Here is a 19,431-nt window from a genome sequence, read left to right as displayed (position 1 = left end):
GTAGATTCTCTCACCAGGAAATATCCTCTGATTAGCTCATGTCAACAAAGAGCTGGCACACATTGGGCATTCCCTAGGCACGGGGGCTGCAAACGGATAGAGCGTGGCTTGCCAACCTCAGAAGCTCACACTACTGTAGGGGGAGCACGTGAACAGTTAATGTAGTGCGTGGCACGTGGGGCTGTGACAGTGTGCACAGGACACTGAGGGAGCACGGGGATGAGACCCTCACCTGCCTGGGGAGTGGGCTTTGCACAAGTTGCCTTGAAAAAGCTGGTTAACTGTAGAGGCAGCACATCCTGAATTACCTCTGCGCCAAGCCCTCTACTAAGCACCGGGAATACCACAGAAAGTAGGACAGACACATCCCTGCCCTCGGGGAGCTCACCCTGAGGCTCAGATGATGCCAACCTTCAAATGACTCTGAGTGCCACTTCTGAGGAACAGGACAAAATCGCTAAAGCATTTGGGGCTCTTCAGTAGAAGAAGATTTATAAATAAATGGTAAATCCCATGTATCTACACACGCAAAAAGAAGTGCAAGATTCTCTCTTTAAACACACAGTTAACCCCTTGGAAGACACGGGGGTTAGGGGCATGGACCTCCCAAGCAGTCAAAAATCTGTGTATAATTTATACTCGGCCCTCTGTGTCTGTGGTTCTGCATCCATGAATTCAACCAGCTGAGAAGGTATAGTGCTGTAGTGTTACTACTGAAAAAAATCCGAATATAAGTGGACCCACACAATTCAAACCTGTGTTGCTCCAGGGTCAACCGTGTACTTCTCTTGATAAAGTGGTCAAGGTGTTTTTTGTTTTGTTAAAATTCAAGGAGATGCAATGGTTGAGAGTATCACCAGCTTCCCTTTTGACAAACTCCTTTACCCCCATTTCCACCTCCTCTGCACGTTCACATATACCTTCTGACCACTGTTCAGTGAGGACGGAAATAGCCTGAGGCTTGCTCTCCACCATCCTTTAGCTGCAAAGGCAGCACATCTCCCAAGTGACACACAGGAGCAGGGGCGAGGGCACGTCTGCTCCACACTCAAACTGAGATCATCCCGTGTCTGGAAGGGGGAACCTGTGGTCTACCCTCAGGGAGCTGAATCTATTGAAGAGGCCTGATGGGAGCAGAGCTGAAGAAGAACAACAGGATTTAAACAAGAGATCAAGCCAGCACCTGGAAATGCTATAAAGCTACAGGTAAGTAGTAATGGGTGGGATCAACAAGTTCAGAGAAGGATGAAACTACCGCAGAATAGAGCGGTCAGGAAAGGTAATCAGCTGCATTCTTAAAAACTGCTACTAAAATTCAGCAGAAGGAGAGAGAAAGTAACCAGCCTCCTACTCTGAAGAGAGTTACGGGCACCTGACCAGCCTTTTTTCAAATGTGACAGCTGCTTAAGGGCCACATAGTCTAAGAACCTTGCAAACAAACAGGCCGAAATGAATAGGAAGTCCGTGGTTTCAACTGAATTGTGAAATGCAGAAAGGAAGCAGACTAAAGGTATCCAGAATAATAAACTTTCAATCAGGGAAAGCTCAGTATATTTCCTGCCTTTGCCAGATAAATGGGCTAGTACACCTGCTGCATACGAGGAGCATCAATCTGATTTTCCTGCATTATCCATGAAGTGGCATATCTCTTAAGTAGTGGCCTCCCCCTTGACACTTGGTCTGTACAAGCTACGTTCAAAAGAAAAGAAATGGGTCAACTTATCACTCCCTATATTCAGTGTCAAGTAGGCTCTCTTATCTGTCAACTTATATTTAAGGTTTGTAAATCTTTCCTCAGGAAGTGATTGTTGCTCATTTTGGTTTTCCTATCTGTATGAAGGTTTCCTAAGTTTTCTCTGCTTCTGGTATTCTAACAGGCCACCTATTAGACAGGCAAAAATTAGGTAGTTAAGACATTATATTTCTTTCACCTAAGGGAGGAGTAAAAGGCCACTTAGGAATATTTTAGTTTCCTAGCTGGTGTGCAAACAGGATATTAGTGAACTGATACTATTTGGTGTAGAAATACTAAGAAACGTGATCTTTATATCCCAGGTCTGTTCGCATGTCCCTTTTTCATGTACATGAAATTCAATATAAATTAAAATAAATTAGAAAAAGATCCCAGCCTGTTTACCTTGACCTCTTCTAATCTATAATCAGGAGGAATTGTTTCTTCTTTTTCACCAAGTTTTTCACGATCTTCTTCTTTGGCTTTCTCCTGAATAAAAATGAAACCATTTTCATTGTTAATACATCTTTTTCTCATAAGTGGAGGCCTGAGTGACTAAATTTGAGGTCAACAAATCCATTGTTAGGTTCCTACAGCAACTCCATCTTTGACACTGTATCCTGGTTTAGCAGGCTCAGACAGCACCACTTTTAGCCTGCTGGGCTAAGAGGCAGTCGTGAGGAGCGGTAGAGGCAGTGCCACTTCTCTCCTGACTCCTCAGCAATGGAATTGCAGGTGGACAAGGTGAGACTAAGAACTCTGATATGTGCACGCCAGCCATCCACTGCTGCACCTAAACACTGATGCTTACTCAGGGTTTGCTTATTAAACAGGACATGCACAATAACAGAGAAAGACAGCTGGCCATGTGTTGTAGGAAATTTTAAAAAATGACTGAGTTATCTGGGGAGTCAGGGCGATCAACGATAGCTCCTTCCTAGAAGTATCTGAGCTGCCGTTACCTTGACTTTATCCTCCATAGGCTTTCCAACTTCTGGACCAGCTTCCTTTATCCCCAGGCTTCCAGCCAAGGCTTCTACAGCATCGCGTGGCCCCATGGCCTTCTAAAAGCACACCAGGGGGTATACTAAGTAGGTGGTTAAGCATTCCTTTTAAAAGAGACTACAACAAACAATTCAGATGGGCATAGCCTTATTTCAGGCCTAGATAAGAAGCACATGTCATCTTTTAATCATCTAAAAAATCAACTGAATTAGAATCTATGTTTAAAAATCCTGAAGTATTAAAAGTTAGAGCAAGTTTCTTAGGTTAAACATCAAGTGTGTGCAATTTATGTACTGACAGTGAGAAACTTTTAAGATCTAACCCACGTTTTGGTTCAGAAATTAGGAAGTTAAGAGAATGGGTAACACCACACAGAAGCTGAAAGCCAGAAAAGAAGAAAGAAGTGATCTTTATGTGACTGTTTTAGAGATGGCACAGGAAAGCTTTCAGAAAAGCCCTCGAGAGGACACTCTTCCCAGTGAAACAGCTGGGCCCCGGAGGCAACGGCTTCGGCTGAGCCTCTACTGAGGCACAGAAGCTTGCGTCCTCTACGTGGCTTCTACTGGTCAGAGTGGATTCACGCCAGTTCAGGTGACGGCCTGTGACTTATTAACCCGAGTGGCCCAATGAGAACAGTCTACCTGGGGTCCAGTTGTTGAAAATGAAATGTGCTCCCTGTGATATAGTGAGCTCTGACCACAGTGGTATTTAAAATGAAACTGGATGAACACAGAACATAAACGGCATAAAGGGAAAATAAAGGATAAATTATGTGTGGGCTAAAGAGAGGACTAGATCCAGCTTTTTCCAAACCACAGGTCATGATCCATACATGATGAGCTCTTAAAATCAATTTAGTAGTTCATGGTCAGGACTTTTTTTAAATGAAGAATATAAAATAGAATGCATCATGCGTACCAAGGATAAGTATCATTTACTAAACTATTGTTCTACTGTGTGGGTCCTGGGTTGCAGAATCCATGAATTTCCAACTCTGGTCTTGGTCAAAAGTATGAAAGCTCCTGAATTAAACAGTCTCAAAGATTATTCTTATTGTAAAAGAATATGACTTCACATGGAGTACATATTGGACTTTTAGAGGAAAAGCGTCTTTCTGTTTTATATAGATTAGCCATCGTCCTAAGTAAGAAAAGTGTTGCTAAGCTGCACCACAAAAGTAAAGATCACCAGTGAAAAAAGGGCCGTCAAGTGGAAAGTGATTTATCACCATCTAGTGGCTGGACACTGCATAGATTTTATTCTGGGGGGCAACAAACATCCCTGATGTTTCCAACCTGCTTGGGATTGTAACTAAGAGCTGCAGCAGTCCCCAAGTCTTAGCCAAGCAATCTGATTGCTACCTGATCCAAGTCACCTGCTCACACTTCTGTTTTCTACTCTCTGCTGCAGAATCTTTGGAAACGACTGCTTCCCAAGCCTGTGCCCTTTGGCTCAAGAAATAAGTGAAACCGAGTTAGAAAAGCTAGGAGAAGCAGCAGTCTTAAGAGCTAAAGAATTTGGAAACAGGACCAATGACAAAAGCTTCTATTTTTTTTTGCGGTACGCGGGCCTCTCACTGTTGTGGCCTCTCCCGTTGCGGAGCACAGGCTCCGGACACACAGGCTCAGCGGCCATGGCTCACAGGCCCAGCCGCTCCGCGGCATGTGGGATCTTCCCGGACCGGGGCACAAACCCGTGTCCCCTGCATCGGCAGGCGGACTCTCAACCACTGCGCCACCAGGGAAGCCCCAAAGCTTCTATTTTTGTTGTCAGGTTCAGAACTAGAACTCAGGTCTTTGGATTTGCTCAATAATCTTTCTTTTTCTACAACAAGAACTGCAGAGGGCAGACATTCATCTCCTTCCCCTGGGCTTTCTGTTTCCTTTTGCTCACTGATCCTCCAGCCTCTCTTGAGTTCTCTGACCTTTATCACACTCTGCGGCTATTCTTTCTGGCTCCCGTGGGTGTCACAGTCCCAGAAATGCCAACTGACCTCAGTGATGATAAACTCGGCAACTGTGGTAACCAGAGTTGGTGGAGTCGAGGCCCAGGAAAGGCAGTCAGAGAACAGAAAAACAAGAGCTCTTTTTTTTTAATTTTTATTTTTTCCTCTCCATTAAAAATCCAATGCTCAACTCTCTACAGTCAGGATAAAGCTGGAAAGGAACTAACTCGGCTCTAAGGCCCTGGCAGTCACAGTTGACACAACAGGTAGATGACACATGTTTAGGTCACAAGAGTTCTGCCCTGGAATATTGGCTACTGTCTTTTTGATTCCAATCACTGCCTCTGTGCCTACTTCCTCCACCAGTCTCTTCCCAGATTCTCTCTTCCTCTCCTGTTCTTTACCACTGTGGCCTGTGCCTGAATACCACATTGTAAAAGTTTTTGGAGGGTACCCTGAGACTCTCCCGCCAAATAAAAAGGAGGTCACGTCCTAAGGCAGGAGGGAGACCCTGGACTGTGAGGGGACTCGCAGCTGGCACCCAGGATTTCCCTGGCAGGAAGCAGCCACTCAGGGTACCCAGGACTCTTGTCCTACATCTTCTTCAAGGCCCTCTTCTCTCAAACAACTAAATGCACATACCCCAATACCTGAAGGGCTCCATACCTCTGTGCTGGGCTGTCCTGGGTTTGCTGGTCTCCCCAGGAGAACCGTGCTGTTCCCACTTCTCGGCAGGATCCTGTCCTCCACCTGCAAACCTTTTCGAGTTCCTCCTGGAAAGCAGTTCCTTCACCCATGTTCCTGCTGCCCTTTTCCCATATGAGAATGATCAAACTAAACTGTAAGCCTGAACCTGGCCCATATCCAAACTAGACCTGAAGGGGGCTGAGAGCAGGGGCCATATCTTACATCTCAGCTGAGGTTCTGAAAGGTCAAGTGAATTGCTCAAGGTCAGCTTGAAGTTCATTTCCCTCGTTTATAAGAGAGACATGATCAGAAGAGCCTTCAGTGTCCTTGTGAAAATTTAATGAGAAGATATTGCAAAGCATCTAGAACAAGTTTAGTTACTCAGAGTGTAGATTCACTAAGTCTGTACTAACGAAACACAGTTCCATCAGCTGTTATTCTCTGAGTCAGATTCTGTCTGCTAATGGAAACAAAACTCACTGGATTCCAAAGAAAACAGATTCAACTAGTTAAATATCATACTTTATAGAAAAATTAGAAAGTGAGAGAGAGGCAAGAAAAGAAGGAAGGGGAAAGGAAGTGAGTCCACCCGTTTCCCTTCAGTTGCGAGAGGAGTCATGATGACAAAGGTACAGATGATTCCACCAGGAGAGTCAATAAAAAGTAATATCGGGCTATTTGTGGGACACCAAATCAGCTTGAAAGACACAGGAATGTGAAGAAGCATGATTAACCACAGTAGCCGAGGAGCTAGAAACAATTTCAGAAGGTCAAAACAAAACAAAACAGTTTGCAGCAGTTGAATTAAAAATTTAAATCTAGCCTGAGTTTCTAGCTCCTCCTAGAAGCCTAAACAGAGGATAATATAGCTATCTAAGATTTTATTTTTATTTTGTTAGAATAAAGTAATATGACGGTAATACACAGCAGAAAGGGCAGAGGAGGAAGAACATTACTTTCTCAAGACATTTCTCAGTGCCCAGAGGACCACTCACCGCCGAGGCTGACGGGGGCGGGGCCGACTGCACACAACACAAGGAGGTCCGAGGCACGGCCGCTTCCACAGGAGTAGGGGCAGCAGTCTGAGACTCCTGCAGAAAGAAGCAGGTACAATGACGAATTTTTAGAAATTTATTAAGACTGAACAATGATAGACCAACAATACAGTCTGCTACACCATATGCTGTGAGCATGACTTTCTTGAATGCCCAAGGATTTTGAGCAGTAAATAAGTCAAGGCATGCTGAAACTCTTCAGCTACCATTACTTCACCTTGGTTTCACCTCTTCCCTTAGGTAGGTTACTAAACCTCTCTGAGACACAGTTTGCACATCTGCAAAATGAGGACAATTATAGTACCTACATCTCAAGGGTTGATAGGGGCCTTGAATGAAATAAAACAGGCTAAGTGCTTTGCATAGTACCTGGGAACACAGTAAGCTCAGTGAATTTTATCAACTATTATTATTTATATTATTTGCCATCATATAATATGTAACAATAATAATATACCAATTATAAATGCAATACAATATTTTATTTAAATACCTCATTTTTATATATCTAAGAGCACCCTGTAAATTGTAAATAGCTACGTACAAATGCAAGGTAGTAAGACTATCCCAGGGGTTCTAAAAGTGAGGTCCCTGGACCAGCAGCCTCAGCACTACCAGGGAACTTGTTAGAAATCCAAATTCTTGATCCCCACCTCAACATACTAAATCGGGAATTCTGGGGTTGGGACCCAGTAATGTGTGCCTTAACAAACACTCCACGTCATCCTGATGTGTACTGAAGTTTGAGAATCACTGTGCTATTTTGTTACAAGAGTAAAATTTCAAACAGATTGCTTTTAATCCAGACATTTATGGAAGCCTATCCTGTATGCAAGGTGCTCAGCAGATGATCATTAATAGGGCATGAGCTCTTCTTTCAAGGAATTTACTATTTAAAAATATGTATAAATGTTAGAAGTAAAGACCAGTGCAGCTAAAATCTTGTTTGCAACATGCCTCAACAGGGATATATAAAGAAAGCATGACAGACCTCCCTGGTGTGTTGTATTCTGCTTAACAAGAGTTGGAAGGGTGGTAAGGTTTGGGGAGGGAAATGCAGGAGACAAAGGCCATATTTTAGCTGAGCCTTAAAGGGATGACTACGATTTTAGCTGATCTAGAATTTGGAGAGGTTATTCTATGCAGAAGGAACCATATGAGAAAAGCCTTGGAAGACACACAAGTACTTACAATCTGAGTTTAGTGATAGGGGGACACATCTTGGCATGAAGCTGGGGCCCAAATACATGAGCAGGAACTTTTTTGTAGGGAATGGGAACTCCTGAGGGTTGGAGCAGGGGAATGTTGTGGCTACAAACATGCTTGAGAAAGAATAATGCCGGTGGACATATGGGATGGGCTGGAAGGAGACCAAAGACACAGGCCATTGCCATCTTGAGGTGACGAGTGATGACAACTTTAACTAGGTCAGTTACAGAAGCAGGAATGGAAAGAAAAGCATGGGTGTGAATGCCTTCCTGAAGGAATAATTAACTAAAGGACTTAAACTGCAAGAATATGAGGGTCAGCCTGGGAAAATAAAGCACATCCAGAAACAGGCAAGATGAAAACTGCATATGAAAAAAGATGGCAAAATGGGCCTTTTTATCAGCCACTTCCTGTTAAAAGTTTTGGTCTCACATTTTTAAGATTATAGACAAACATTAAAAAACAACAAAAACTAGCGATCTTTATTTTTAGAAACGTACTTCTGTTTTTTCAGTTGGCTTAGATTGTTTTTCTTTACACTTAGATTGGTCAAGATCTTCTGAAAGTTCATCAATGAGTTCTGATTCACTCAGGGGCTGTAACATAAGAAATATTATATAATATGAAGAAAATTATTTTTACTTTGAGAAAAGAAAAAAGCTTTCATAGAGAAAAAGGTTTTCTGGTAAACACATATTATGTCATATTGTAGGATCTAAAACCAAAAGTTAATTTATACAGGGTATATGTTTCATTTATCAATGTAAGGTAAGTGTCATGCAACAAATAAGGAATACTAAACACCTCAGTACCACAAACATGTTAATGGTTTATTTAGTTAAAAGTTTTCCTGATACTTCAATTTCAGAGTAATTTTGCTCAAATAAGATTGCCTGTTTGTTCCAATGAAGATCTTTATCGTTTTTCCTTATGTGATGGTTTTTCCTACTTCCAGCGACTTTCCTTATGAATAAGTCAGAGGAAACATAGATCATATACTCCTTCCCTATGACTACATGCGGTTTTGGCAGGAAAGTTCTGCTATCCCTAGTTCCTTCAGGTGAAGTGGTATTATTCGTTTACTGTAATTAGTCAAAATCTCCACATGCTCTGATCTATGACAGAATGGCATGTAATTCAGAAGCTGGGCCCCAGGGTTGGATAGACAGAGTTTCGAGTCCTAGCCTCGCTATTCCCTAGCTGTTTGACTTCGGGCTATTTACAGAAACCTTCTGTGTCTCAATTTCCTCACCTGTAAAATGGGAATAATAATAGTGCCTTCCTCATTCAGTGAGGACTCAAAATGATAACACACAACACCATTTAGTGTAGTGTCAGGCACATAGTAAGTGACTAATAAATGTAGTTGCTTAATATCATCATGATAGGTAACTATGCTGATTAACACCAAATTAAGTAAAGGCAGCATAGAATCATTAGAGCACCTGATGCTGTAATTAGGATCAAACCAAGTGCTAACAACCTAATTTAAGGGCCCTCTTGATAACGGCTCCTAATGTTCAACAAACATCACCTGTAAATTTGTAATATTTTAGTAATAATTCATGAGATAAATAATCATTAAAATATGTGAAAAAGAGTCAGAGATCTAAGCCAGGTGTTGCTGTCAAAAGTTCCTCTTTCCTTAATAGTAGGCTGTCATGCAAGTCTCTACAGTGAGATCTGGTCTGTCAAAATTATCTGTTTATACCTTACAGTTCTATTGTTTTCTAAGTACCAAAAAACACTTATTTCCGAACCTTGGGTTTTTCTTCAACATCTGGCAAGAGTGGTTTTCCATCTTTATCCTGTAAAATGAAATTAAAAATACATTTAAAATGAATAGAAAATTTTGCTTTCTTGTCCCATTAAGTTTGTTTTAGAAATTCCAGGATATGAGAGGAGAGATTGTTTTTTTTTTGCCATACATCTGAGTGAGTTTGTGTTTCAAATTAATTTATTTATAAAGTATCAGAATAAGGAGTTGAGCTGCAAAAATCAAGAAACCAAATGCTATAAAATATAATGCAATTATTTTTCTTTAAAAGTTACCGAAGGGACTTCCCTGGTGGCACAGTGGTTAAGAACCCACCTGCCAAAATGCAGGGGACATGGGGAATTCAAGCCCTGGTCCGGGAAGATCCCACATGCCGCAGAGCAACTAAGCCCGTGTGCCACAACTACTGAGCTTGTGCTCTAGAGCCCACGAGCCACAATCCTGAGCCCGCGTGCCACAACTACTGAAGCCTGCATGCCTAGAGCCCGTGCTCCACAACAAGAGAAGCCACCGCAACGGGAAGCCCGCGCACCGCAACAAAGAGTAGCCCCTGCTCGCCACACCTAGAGAAAACCCGCGCGTGGCAACGAAGACCCAGTGCAGCCAAAAATAAATAAATAAATAAATAAAATAAAATTTAAAAATTACTGAAAAATAATTTCCATCTTTTGGATAAGGAAGTAGAATTTTTAAAAAAGTTCTTTGGCTAGAAAGATGCAGCTGCATCAATGAAAGACTGAAAAAAGCTTCAATTCTCTAACCCAGGGTGAAGAGGTAAGATATCATTCCTATAAAACTGGTTTTTCAGAATTCACAATTTAGAATGTTTCTAAAAAATGAGAAACTTTCCATATATAAGCATTGTAGCTATTTTCCACCATATGTTTATGTGTATTATTTCAAAGATAAATTACAAATGTAAGTACAGGAATAAGTCCACCATCCTCACGTCAAACTGAAACCAACAATAACAAAACCATCTTCACTGAGGATACTGGTAAATCATTGTATGTTTATCTACCACTTAGAAGATCTATGTGCTTTTATCCATATAGCAGTTAGAGAAAATATTACTCCCAAATTATTCCTCTGCTTTAAGGTTAAGGACCTATGTCAAGCATGGTTAATAGTTGAAACACTTGCATTTGAGGGAATTTTAATGACCACACGGTCATTACTTAGGAAACCCTCTTTTAAAGGGTCCAACTGTAGAAGACAGAGAATAAAGCGTTCGGGGTCTTCAGAGTTAATATCAGACACGTCCTTAAGCATCATGGGGACAGACAGGACAAAATGCGATGCGAAGGCAGGAGGAGTGAGCTGCTGTCACGCACCGTGGCAAACAACGTACCGTGGCTGGTTTTAATCTATACTCTGGTGGGATTGTTTTCTCATCTTCACCACACTTCTTTAGTTTCTCTTCTTTGGCTTTTGCCTGAGGAAGGTGGAGAAAAAAAATAAGCATTTCGATAATACATGTGAAATAAGACATCACTTTATCCATGGGTGTCGTGGAGGAGACCAAATCAGATTAAAGTGCCCAGTGAGCCGTTAGGAGGAAGGCAGTGTAGGGTGATGGACAAAAAAACAACACAGCCAGGAATCCCGGGGAGGTGTCCCTGCCCTGTCTCTATGACCTTGGGAAGCCACCCAGGCTTTCTTCGGCTCAGTTTCTTGAGCTGTAAAATGGGGCTACTAAGAATCCTTACCTAGCTTGCTGACTTGTAAGGAAGGATCAGCAGAGAAAATTAAATAAGATATCCTTTGAAGAAGGTAAGCACAGTGCACAAGCTGGCTGCAATCATTTTACAGCCTCCACCTGTCGTACTGAAAGAGGCAGTTATCTAAGGGGGAGAAAACAACGAGTTCTCATGAATGTTAAACACGGTTCAGAAAGGGGAGAGGCATCCCATCACAAATCTTGGCTGATCCAAGGATAATTAGTTTTCCCTTTTTTTTAAAAAAAAAACTTATTTAATTTATTTATTTTTGGCTGCATTGGGTCTTCATTGCTGCGTGCGGGCTTTCTCTAGTAGCGGGGGCTACTCTTTCTCTAGTAGCGGGGGCTACTCTTCTTTGTGGTGCATGGGCTTCTCATTGCAGTGGCTTCTCTTGCTGCGGAGCACGGGCTCTAGAGTACACACTCAGTAGTTGCGGCACATGGGCTTAGTTGCTCCACGGCATGTGGGATCTTCCCGGACCAGGGCTCGAACCCGTGTCCCCTGCATTGGCAGGAGGATTCTTAACCACTGCGCCACCAGGGAGGCCCTGGTTTTACTGCTTTTAAAAGAACTCCCTTCAGTAACACCAAGACGTCACTGGATTACTGAACCATGCACAACCAAATGCATTACAAATAAAAGTGCAGTTCCATGGCAGATCAGTGGCTTCTAGGATGTAACATTTGATTTTAAACTCCTGGTGGGTAATACGAAGTTCCATGATATGTAATAATTTGTACCTGTATCAAGGTATGGATTTAAATCACAAATCAAGGAGCTCCTGGGCACAAAAGTGTGTGTGCTGGGGGGGCGGGTGGCATGGGTATTTAGCTGATTCTAGCTCAGCCTATTGCTCCCATCTACATCTCAGCCTAAGATTGTGGTTCTCCATTGAATGCTTAGTTAGTTGATTAATTTTAAAATATTTGATGAGCACTTTTAATAAGGCAGGTACTTTTCTAGGCTTTGGAATTATAGTTGTATTGTTCTATAGAATTATAACTGGGATGAAAGGATTTTTAAAAAAATATTTCCCGTTACATTCTACTGCAGGATATGAAGTAAGTCCTGTTATATAGTGGTACTCCCCAGTTCAGGGATTTGTGAGGTCATTGGCTATAAAACAGTCCTCATGAAAGAGTCACCTGTATAGGACTGTCCTCTCCACTTAGGCTTGTGAACAGTGAGTCACTTGCACAGCTAGATCCTTTCTATTCTTTGATCTTTATATTCTTTAAATGACTGCATTGTGGTTTGTATCCAGTAGGAGGTGAAAACAAACATCCCCTGAATTGAAATAGTTCCAGACTAGGTAACTACACTAGAAATAGGGGAGATGAATAATGAGGTATCACTACAGAATCAATGCATTACGATACATTATGAGAATGACAAGTAGGCATGGACCTCTTCTCTGAAGCATCATCTGGTGCGGAATGTGCTGGAGTGGCCGTGGACTCCTATAGCGTATCGACCTTTATGAGCCTTATCACAGCAGACTACCCAGGAAGTAGTGAATTCACCATCAGGTACTAAAAATTCAACTTAAGAATCCAGGGGATTGGAGAATCTTTATACTTTGTATACAATTAAAAAGGAAAACTAGTGTTAAGAGTAGAATAGTCCTTTTTGTTCAAATTTTAGGAGTTTGCTAACTTTCCAGAGGAAATTTAATACATTTGTATGCATCCCTAAACCCAAACTGTTTAAAAGTTATTTTCACATAACTTTTTCACACCTACCTATCTGATTTTAGTCACTCTAAGAGTCTTTTCATCCTGGGATATGTTTATACTTTCTGCCCCCAAATTATCATCTTCTTAAATCACCTTAACCATCTGTAAACAGCCTGAGGCAGATGTGCCATTGGCCGGCTGCCATGCAGCCCTCGGTGGTGGACCGCCAGGGTCCTGCCAGGACCAACCTTTCCTTGAGACATTGTGCACCTCGCACTATGTTGTCATCAAAGTTTCCCTTTCTCCCAATACATTACTTGCTCCTGGAGGACAAGGACTGCTTCCCCTGCTCCCTTGTGTTCGCCTTCGCAAAGCCTGTCGTACCACACTGCGCCCGGCAAGACCTCAGAGAAAGTCGAAGATAGAAACTGGCCCATTTCAGACCAGGGCAGTCCCAGACTCAGGGGGCGTTGCTGGGAGTCAGCGAGACTCACCTTCCCCGGTGACTCAGAACAGGAAGTGACAGCGGAGGCAGCAGCATTGTGACAGCGACAAGTGCCAGCTCCCACCCTGAGCTGACAGGCTGGTGCCCCTGAGGGTCCCCACCACCACACTGCCTGGCCAAGGATGCCCGCAGGGCGGCTCTATGCCTTCCCTCCTCTTTTCCCCCAGAGGACTCAGTTCAACAATTCTTTAAAAATTGAAATTTAATATGAACACTCTCTTCCGCCAAATACAAGCTTGCCTGGGCTCGTAAGGCTTGTTAAGGTCTTGGCGTGTGGTGGGGTAAACTCTCCCCAGCATCACACTCTAAACACGCGGCAAATCCAGTTATAAAGTAATTGTTGCTTGATTTTATTCTAATTTGGGACAAGTTTTCAACATTTTCCCCCATAGTTATAAAAAGGATCTCCCACCCCATCTGCAACCATCCTTCTCTCCTTATAAAGAGAAGCACCTGGAACGTTTTGAAAATACAGATGTCCAATTTCCATGAGAGCGGACAAAACTATTTGTCACCAGGCCACTGCCTTCGTTGTTATCTTGTTTAGTCAGGTGTCGTTTGAGAATTGGCAAAGAAGATTAGTGTTCATTTTAAGTATTAAAATTCTAGATGGTTAACAAGACAAACACTGAAATATCCTTTCTGGTTGCTAACTCCCCAGCAATAAATATCTAAATTAGCCAGACCCTGAAAGTAAGGCAGGACAAAGAACAGTTCATTTAAAATCTCTAAGAAGATAAAAATGGTACAAGAATTCTAAACATGTGTAATGCATTAGCTTTGTAACCTTGTAACCTGAAGACTAACAGGTTTTGTATGTGAACTCCAAGGTCAGTACCTCATTGACTTCCTTAATGGAGCTGAGGTCGAGCTCAGGTTCTGGCTTCCGGCTGCCCAGCGAAGCTGACAGAGCCTCGAGTGCCTGATCACTCATTGTGTCCTGTGAGGGAAAAAAAAATTCTGTACATTAAAAAGAAAACATCCCCTCAACCTGAACAATCCACCCATTTCTTTGTGAAATTCAAAATTTTAAATCTCTAAGAATAAGTTGTGGATTGGGGAAGGACTCTAGGAAGGTAATTTTATTTAAAACCTAGTAAAAGAGAGAAAGAAAGAAGAACTTACCAGTGAGTGAAAACTGGGGCTTAGGACTCGTTTCTACAGTAACAGTGCTCTCAGAGGTACACTTCACCTCTTACTTAGCAAGCTAGAAGTGTAACTGTAATAATAATTATATTATAAAATACTCATATCAAAATAAAAGCTGCAAGAAGTAAACTTTCAGTATCCTGCTTTTCTTTTTCTAAAAATGTCTCTAAAAATGACTTCTGACAACCCTGTCCTTCAGCACGACAGCTAAGCCCAGGAAGCAGGGGGCCCTGAAGCGGCTGGACCACCTGCAGATGGGGCATGTTTTCTCATCCAGCCCAGAGCTGCAGTGCCACCTTTCAGGATTCACAAGAATTAAGTTATAGTCAACTGTGGTTAAGGTGGAGAGAAGCAGCTATAACAACGTCCCCCTAGTGATTCACAGGACTCAAACTCCTTTAGAAAATCAAGTTGAAGATTTCATGTCCCAAGAGTGCAGTTCCTCTGGGATCCTGCTCTTCTGTGTAGTGTGTTGGTGAGATAATCTTATTCCACAACCAAGGCAAGTGTGCTGAAATCACCCCTAAGCATTTGTAGAAACAGAGCAGGCCTGCCTGGAGATGACCAATATAACCCTGACTGGTTTCACTATTCTACACAGGCCCGAGGGAGCAAAGATGCTCAGTAGGTGGGATGCACTATTGGGGTTCTCCCCAGTCAGCTAGATGAGCCTCAGGAGAGCAACTGCTGTCAGGCGGACTGTGCTTAATTTTAAAGAAGTAATTTTTTTATACCTCTTCCACCTTTCTTTTTTTCTCCTTGGGTGGAGCAGCGCTTTTGATTACTTCAACTGACTGAGCTTTTAAAACCTCTCCTGTAGACTTCTGAAAAACAAAATACAAAAGATTTGACTTACAGAAGAAGGAAACCTATTAACCAAATCGTAATAACCAGAACTAAAAAGTTGTTGTTGTCTTAAAGTATGAGATGGTTTCTAAAAGTTTCCCTCATTGCATTAAAAACAATACCTCTTTCTTGGTTTTCTTCCCATCAGCCGTAGGAGAACTGCAGGTGAAGTCTGATGACAAGGCATCTATGGCATCATCGGGCCCCAGGGGTTTCTAAAGAAACAGGCAGCACGACGGGTCACAAGCGGGACTCATTCAAGTGACAGATCAGATTATAAACCAAGCAAACGAAGAATGTACTTGTGCAATTCCTTGACTACCAAATGAGATGATCAACGAAATAACTCAGATGAAAGCCTATGTTTGGGAGGAAACTGGATGCTCAATAAATATTATTTTCCTGTTTCTCTCTTCTCAACATATTACATGTTAGGATATCCTCATCCTATTTTTATTAACATTTAATTTATCCTAAAACTTTCTTGTCCCCATGCTTCTTTCCCTCAAAAAAACTACTTAGGAAATAAACACGCATTGAAACAACCCCCAGGCCCACCCCCGTTCTCTGAACAGATGGAAACTTCATCTGATTTAGAGATTAATATAGTCATAATCCCAAAATATAGAATTGATAACTCTATCCCCTCAACCAAAGATATAAAAAGTGTTAAATCTGATCTTAGAAGACAGTTATGTGAACTCACCGAAGAGTCTGGAGGAGGCCCTGTGATCCCTTCTTTTTTCTGAAACAGATATTAATTTGATGATGCTGAGAAGGCAAAATTAATCCTTACAATTGGCAAAATGCATAGCTCAGTGAATGCTATAGGCTGAGTGTGTCCTCCCAAAATTCATATGCTGAAGTCCTAACCCCTAGAACCTCAGAATGACTGTATTTGAAGACAGGGCCTTTAAAGAGGTGATTAAGGTTAAATGAGAACATTAAAAGGGGCCCTAATTCAATAGGACCAGTGTTCCTATAAAAGGGGGAAATGACCCAGAGATCCACGTAGAGAAAAGACAACAGGCAGATATGTACACATAGAAGATGTGGAATTACTCCACATGTAGGTATCTATAGACCAAGGAGAGAGGCCCGAGACAGATCTTCCTCTCACAGCCTTCAGAAGGAGCCAACCCTGCCCACATCTTGATTCCAGTCTTCTAGCCCCCAGAATTGTGAGACAGTAAGTTTCTGCTGTTTAAGCCATACAGTCTGTGATACTCTGATATGGCAGCCCTACCAAAGTAATACAGTGAGCTTCAGAGTAATGACAATTTTGCACGCCCATTATATTATCTAAGTTAAAAAAAACTGGATATATTAATGTGATAAAAATTATAATTCCAAAAAAGAAACAATAAAGTATAAGTAAATGATTGTTTAACTTACATTTAAAAGTTCCCTATATTTTGGAGGAAGTGTGACTTCTCTTTTACCCAATTCCTCTATGTAAGTAGAACTCATCAGATCCTAGAAGAAAACCGTACACATAAGGATAGTAGCTGAGAATGTTATACACATATTCTTAAACCAAAGTACTATTGCATTATTAATTTATGGAACTATCGAGAGTAAATATAAATCATTTAGAAGCCAATATTTTACACAACTCTGAAATTCTAAGTTTTCACAAATACTTGCCCATATTTGCTTGGCTTAACCCATTAGTAATGCTATAAAATATTCAAACCACTATATTAAATTTCATTCATATATAAAATGCATTTTATTTAAAAATATTTTTCATTATCTAATATTTCTATACCTACAAAAGAGCAGTTGATAACTGAATTTCTATATAACTCAACAGATCTAGTTATTTCGTACGTAATAAGAAAAAAATCAGAGTGATGTTTCTTTTTTAGCACTCTCCAATCCAATTCCTCTTCCTTGTTTTCCAGAGATAGCCATCATCCTGAACTTTATCACATCCATCAATGTAAAGTTGAGTATATTTTAAAACAATTATTCCACATGTAGATACCCATAATCAATATACACCATTACTTTGCCTATTTTCAAGTGTTATATAAATGGTATCAAATTCTTATCATTTGGTAATGTACTATTTTTATTCAAAGTTATATTTTTGTAATGTTATCCATATTGATACATGAATAAGCCATTTTAACCACTATAAAGTGTTCCACTATATCATCTTGTCTCCTGTTGAACAAAATCATTTCCAAATGTTTCACCTGTTCTTAGAACTCCTTATACACCTGGGCAAGGCTCCCTTCAGCAAGTCTCTCTAGACGTGGGATTGCTGGTTAGAGGGTGTGCACATCTTCAGGTGACATCCACAGGCTCTGGGCCAGTTGTCAGACTTTTACACTTCTGCCAATCAGATGAGTATGAAGTGCTATCTCTCTGTGTTTTAGTACCATTTTCCTAATTACTAGGGAGACTTTCATGTGTCTATTGGCCAAATTTTCTCCTAATTTTCTATTGGGTTGTCTTTTTCTCAGTTTTAAAAAATCTTCATAAATTCTAGAAATAAATCCTTTGTTATGACTGTTGCAATATTTTCTTACAGTCTATGGAATGTCTTTTATTAATGCCAAGGAACATAACTTTCTTGCTTTTCATGAATCAGGAATAGAGATGAACTGAGGACAGAAAATATCTAGAAATCAAGATAAGTTCAAGTGATAGGATGGGAAATATCTAGAAACTAAAATAAGTCGAAGGCCACTGGACTTAAGCCTCGAAGAAAGAAAATAAGTCTCTGTGATCCAACAGACTATATGCCAGCTGCAGTCTCAGCAGAGACAATCAATGAGTATTTGCTGATCAACGGAATCGCATAGCCACCTTAGAACAGTTTCCATCCACAACACTAATTTTCAGTTGCTATTACTGATACTGACAGCATACTGTTTCTCTCCAAGTGACAGAACACTATATATTCTTTTGTGCATCATGACCATGACCTACTAGCTCTCCTACTCATTAAGTATGAATCTTTATCGACATCAAGATCACTTACCAAAACTTCAGGTCCAGTATATGTTGTATCATCTTCTTTGGTTTCTTCAGGTTCTCCTAAAGTGTCTATTAAGTCGTCCAAAGCCGCATCCATGCCTAACTGGAAAACAAAAAGAGCAGGTATGTAAATGTCATTTGTTACACATATTTCATTTTGATTTTTTAACTACCGAAAAAAAAATTCTGTGTAGAAAAACACCAAAAGTTCTTAAATGGTTAAAATCTCGTCTGTAATAGAACTTAGTATTTAAAGTCCCAGAGTACAGATTCTAGGTTGGCAAGATAGAAAGCCACATTCAGGTTAAGAACCACAATTTCAATAAGTCTAAAGGCATGAACTACATGGACAAGTGTATGGTTCATTACAGCTGCCAGACCACTGTACTGATAGTTTAAAGAAAAAAGGAAACAAACTACAGAGAATTATAATCATGTTGCTATCTGCAAGAGAGGAAATGCTTAGTATTTTTGCTTATCAATCGTTTCCACCTCTACCAAATAAAATATATTTCAAAAATGGATTGCCCTGTGTTCTTTTATTCATTTGTGGCTTTCTGTTTACTTGCTTGTCTGAAGATGCTTACAAATAGAAATTCCCTGAGAGAGACGTTAAATTTACAAGAAGTGACAGTTTATTCTGTCAATATGGGCTTAACTCAGTATAATGAATGAAAGAGTGCTTCCATCCTGTTTTTGAGGTTAAGAATGATTCATTGTGAAGAATAAGCTACATTTGAAAGGGAAAACAATTTGAGGAACGACCCTTTACTATTTAACTCAGCTTAAAAATGATTGTTTACATTTTTTTTTGCAACTACCATATTTCCACTACAACTTTAGGAACTCACCTGATTGTGTAATAGAATGTGAGGCCTGTTAGCTTTAGACTGATTCAATTGGGAATTTCAGAATGAAGAAGTGCCTGGCATTCTTTAGTGATACCTCTGCTTAGAGAAGGTGCATTTGGAGGAGGGAAACTGGAATGTAAACTCCATGAGACATAACTGGACTTTCCAGAACACAGGGTTAGAATGTAAAATGTTACAAACATACGTGAGAAAATCCCACTTTCAACCCAGTCATATTAGCTTCAAACAATAATTCATTAAAAAGGTCCTTTAAGTTACCTT

The 19,431-nt window shown here is 40.8% G+C and overlaps 1 protein-coding gene across 5 annotated transcripts in view; it reads right to left on the bottom strand.

Annotated features, from left to right (window-relative positions):
* Positions 1-19,431, bottom strand: part of CAST (calpastatin) — a 129,437-nt gene that overhangs the window by 21,920 nt on the left and 88,086 nt on the right. For all 5 annotated transcript variants that reach the window (XM_079917665.1, XM_079917667.1, XM_079917663.1 and 2 more), the window contains 12 exons: positions 18,303-18,401; positions 16,703-16,783; positions 16,014-16,052; positions 15,430-15,522; positions 15,196-15,285; positions 14,151-14,252; positions 10,762-10,845; positions 9,394-9,441; positions 8,134-8,229; positions 6,365-6,460; positions 2,695-2,796; positions 2,138-2,221 (listed from right to left, as the gene is read on the bottom strand). In XM_079917665.1, coding sequence (XP_079773791.1) covers positions 2,138-2,221; positions 2,695-2,796; positions 6,365-6,460; positions 8,134-8,229; positions 9,394-9,441; positions 10,762-10,845; positions 14,151-14,252; positions 15,196-15,285; positions 15,430-15,522; positions 16,014-16,052; positions 16,703-16,783; positions 18,303-18,401 — 1,014 coding nt within the window. The remainder of the gene's footprint in view (positions 1-2,137; positions 2,222-2,694; positions 2,797-6,364; positions 6,461-8,133; positions 8,230-9,393; positions 9,442-10,761; positions 10,846-14,150; positions 14,253-15,195; positions 15,286-15,429; positions 15,523-16,013; positions 16,053-16,702; positions 16,784-18,302; positions 18,402-19,431) is intronic.

Source organism: Stenella coeruleoalba (genome assembly GCF_951394435.1).
Source record: "Stenella coeruleoalba genome assembly, chromosome: 3".
NCBI lineage: Eukaryota > Metazoa > Chordata > Mammalia > Artiodactyla > Delphinidae > Stenella > Stenella coeruleoalba.
This window is presented reverse-complemented; position numbering and strand designations above follow the sequence as displayed.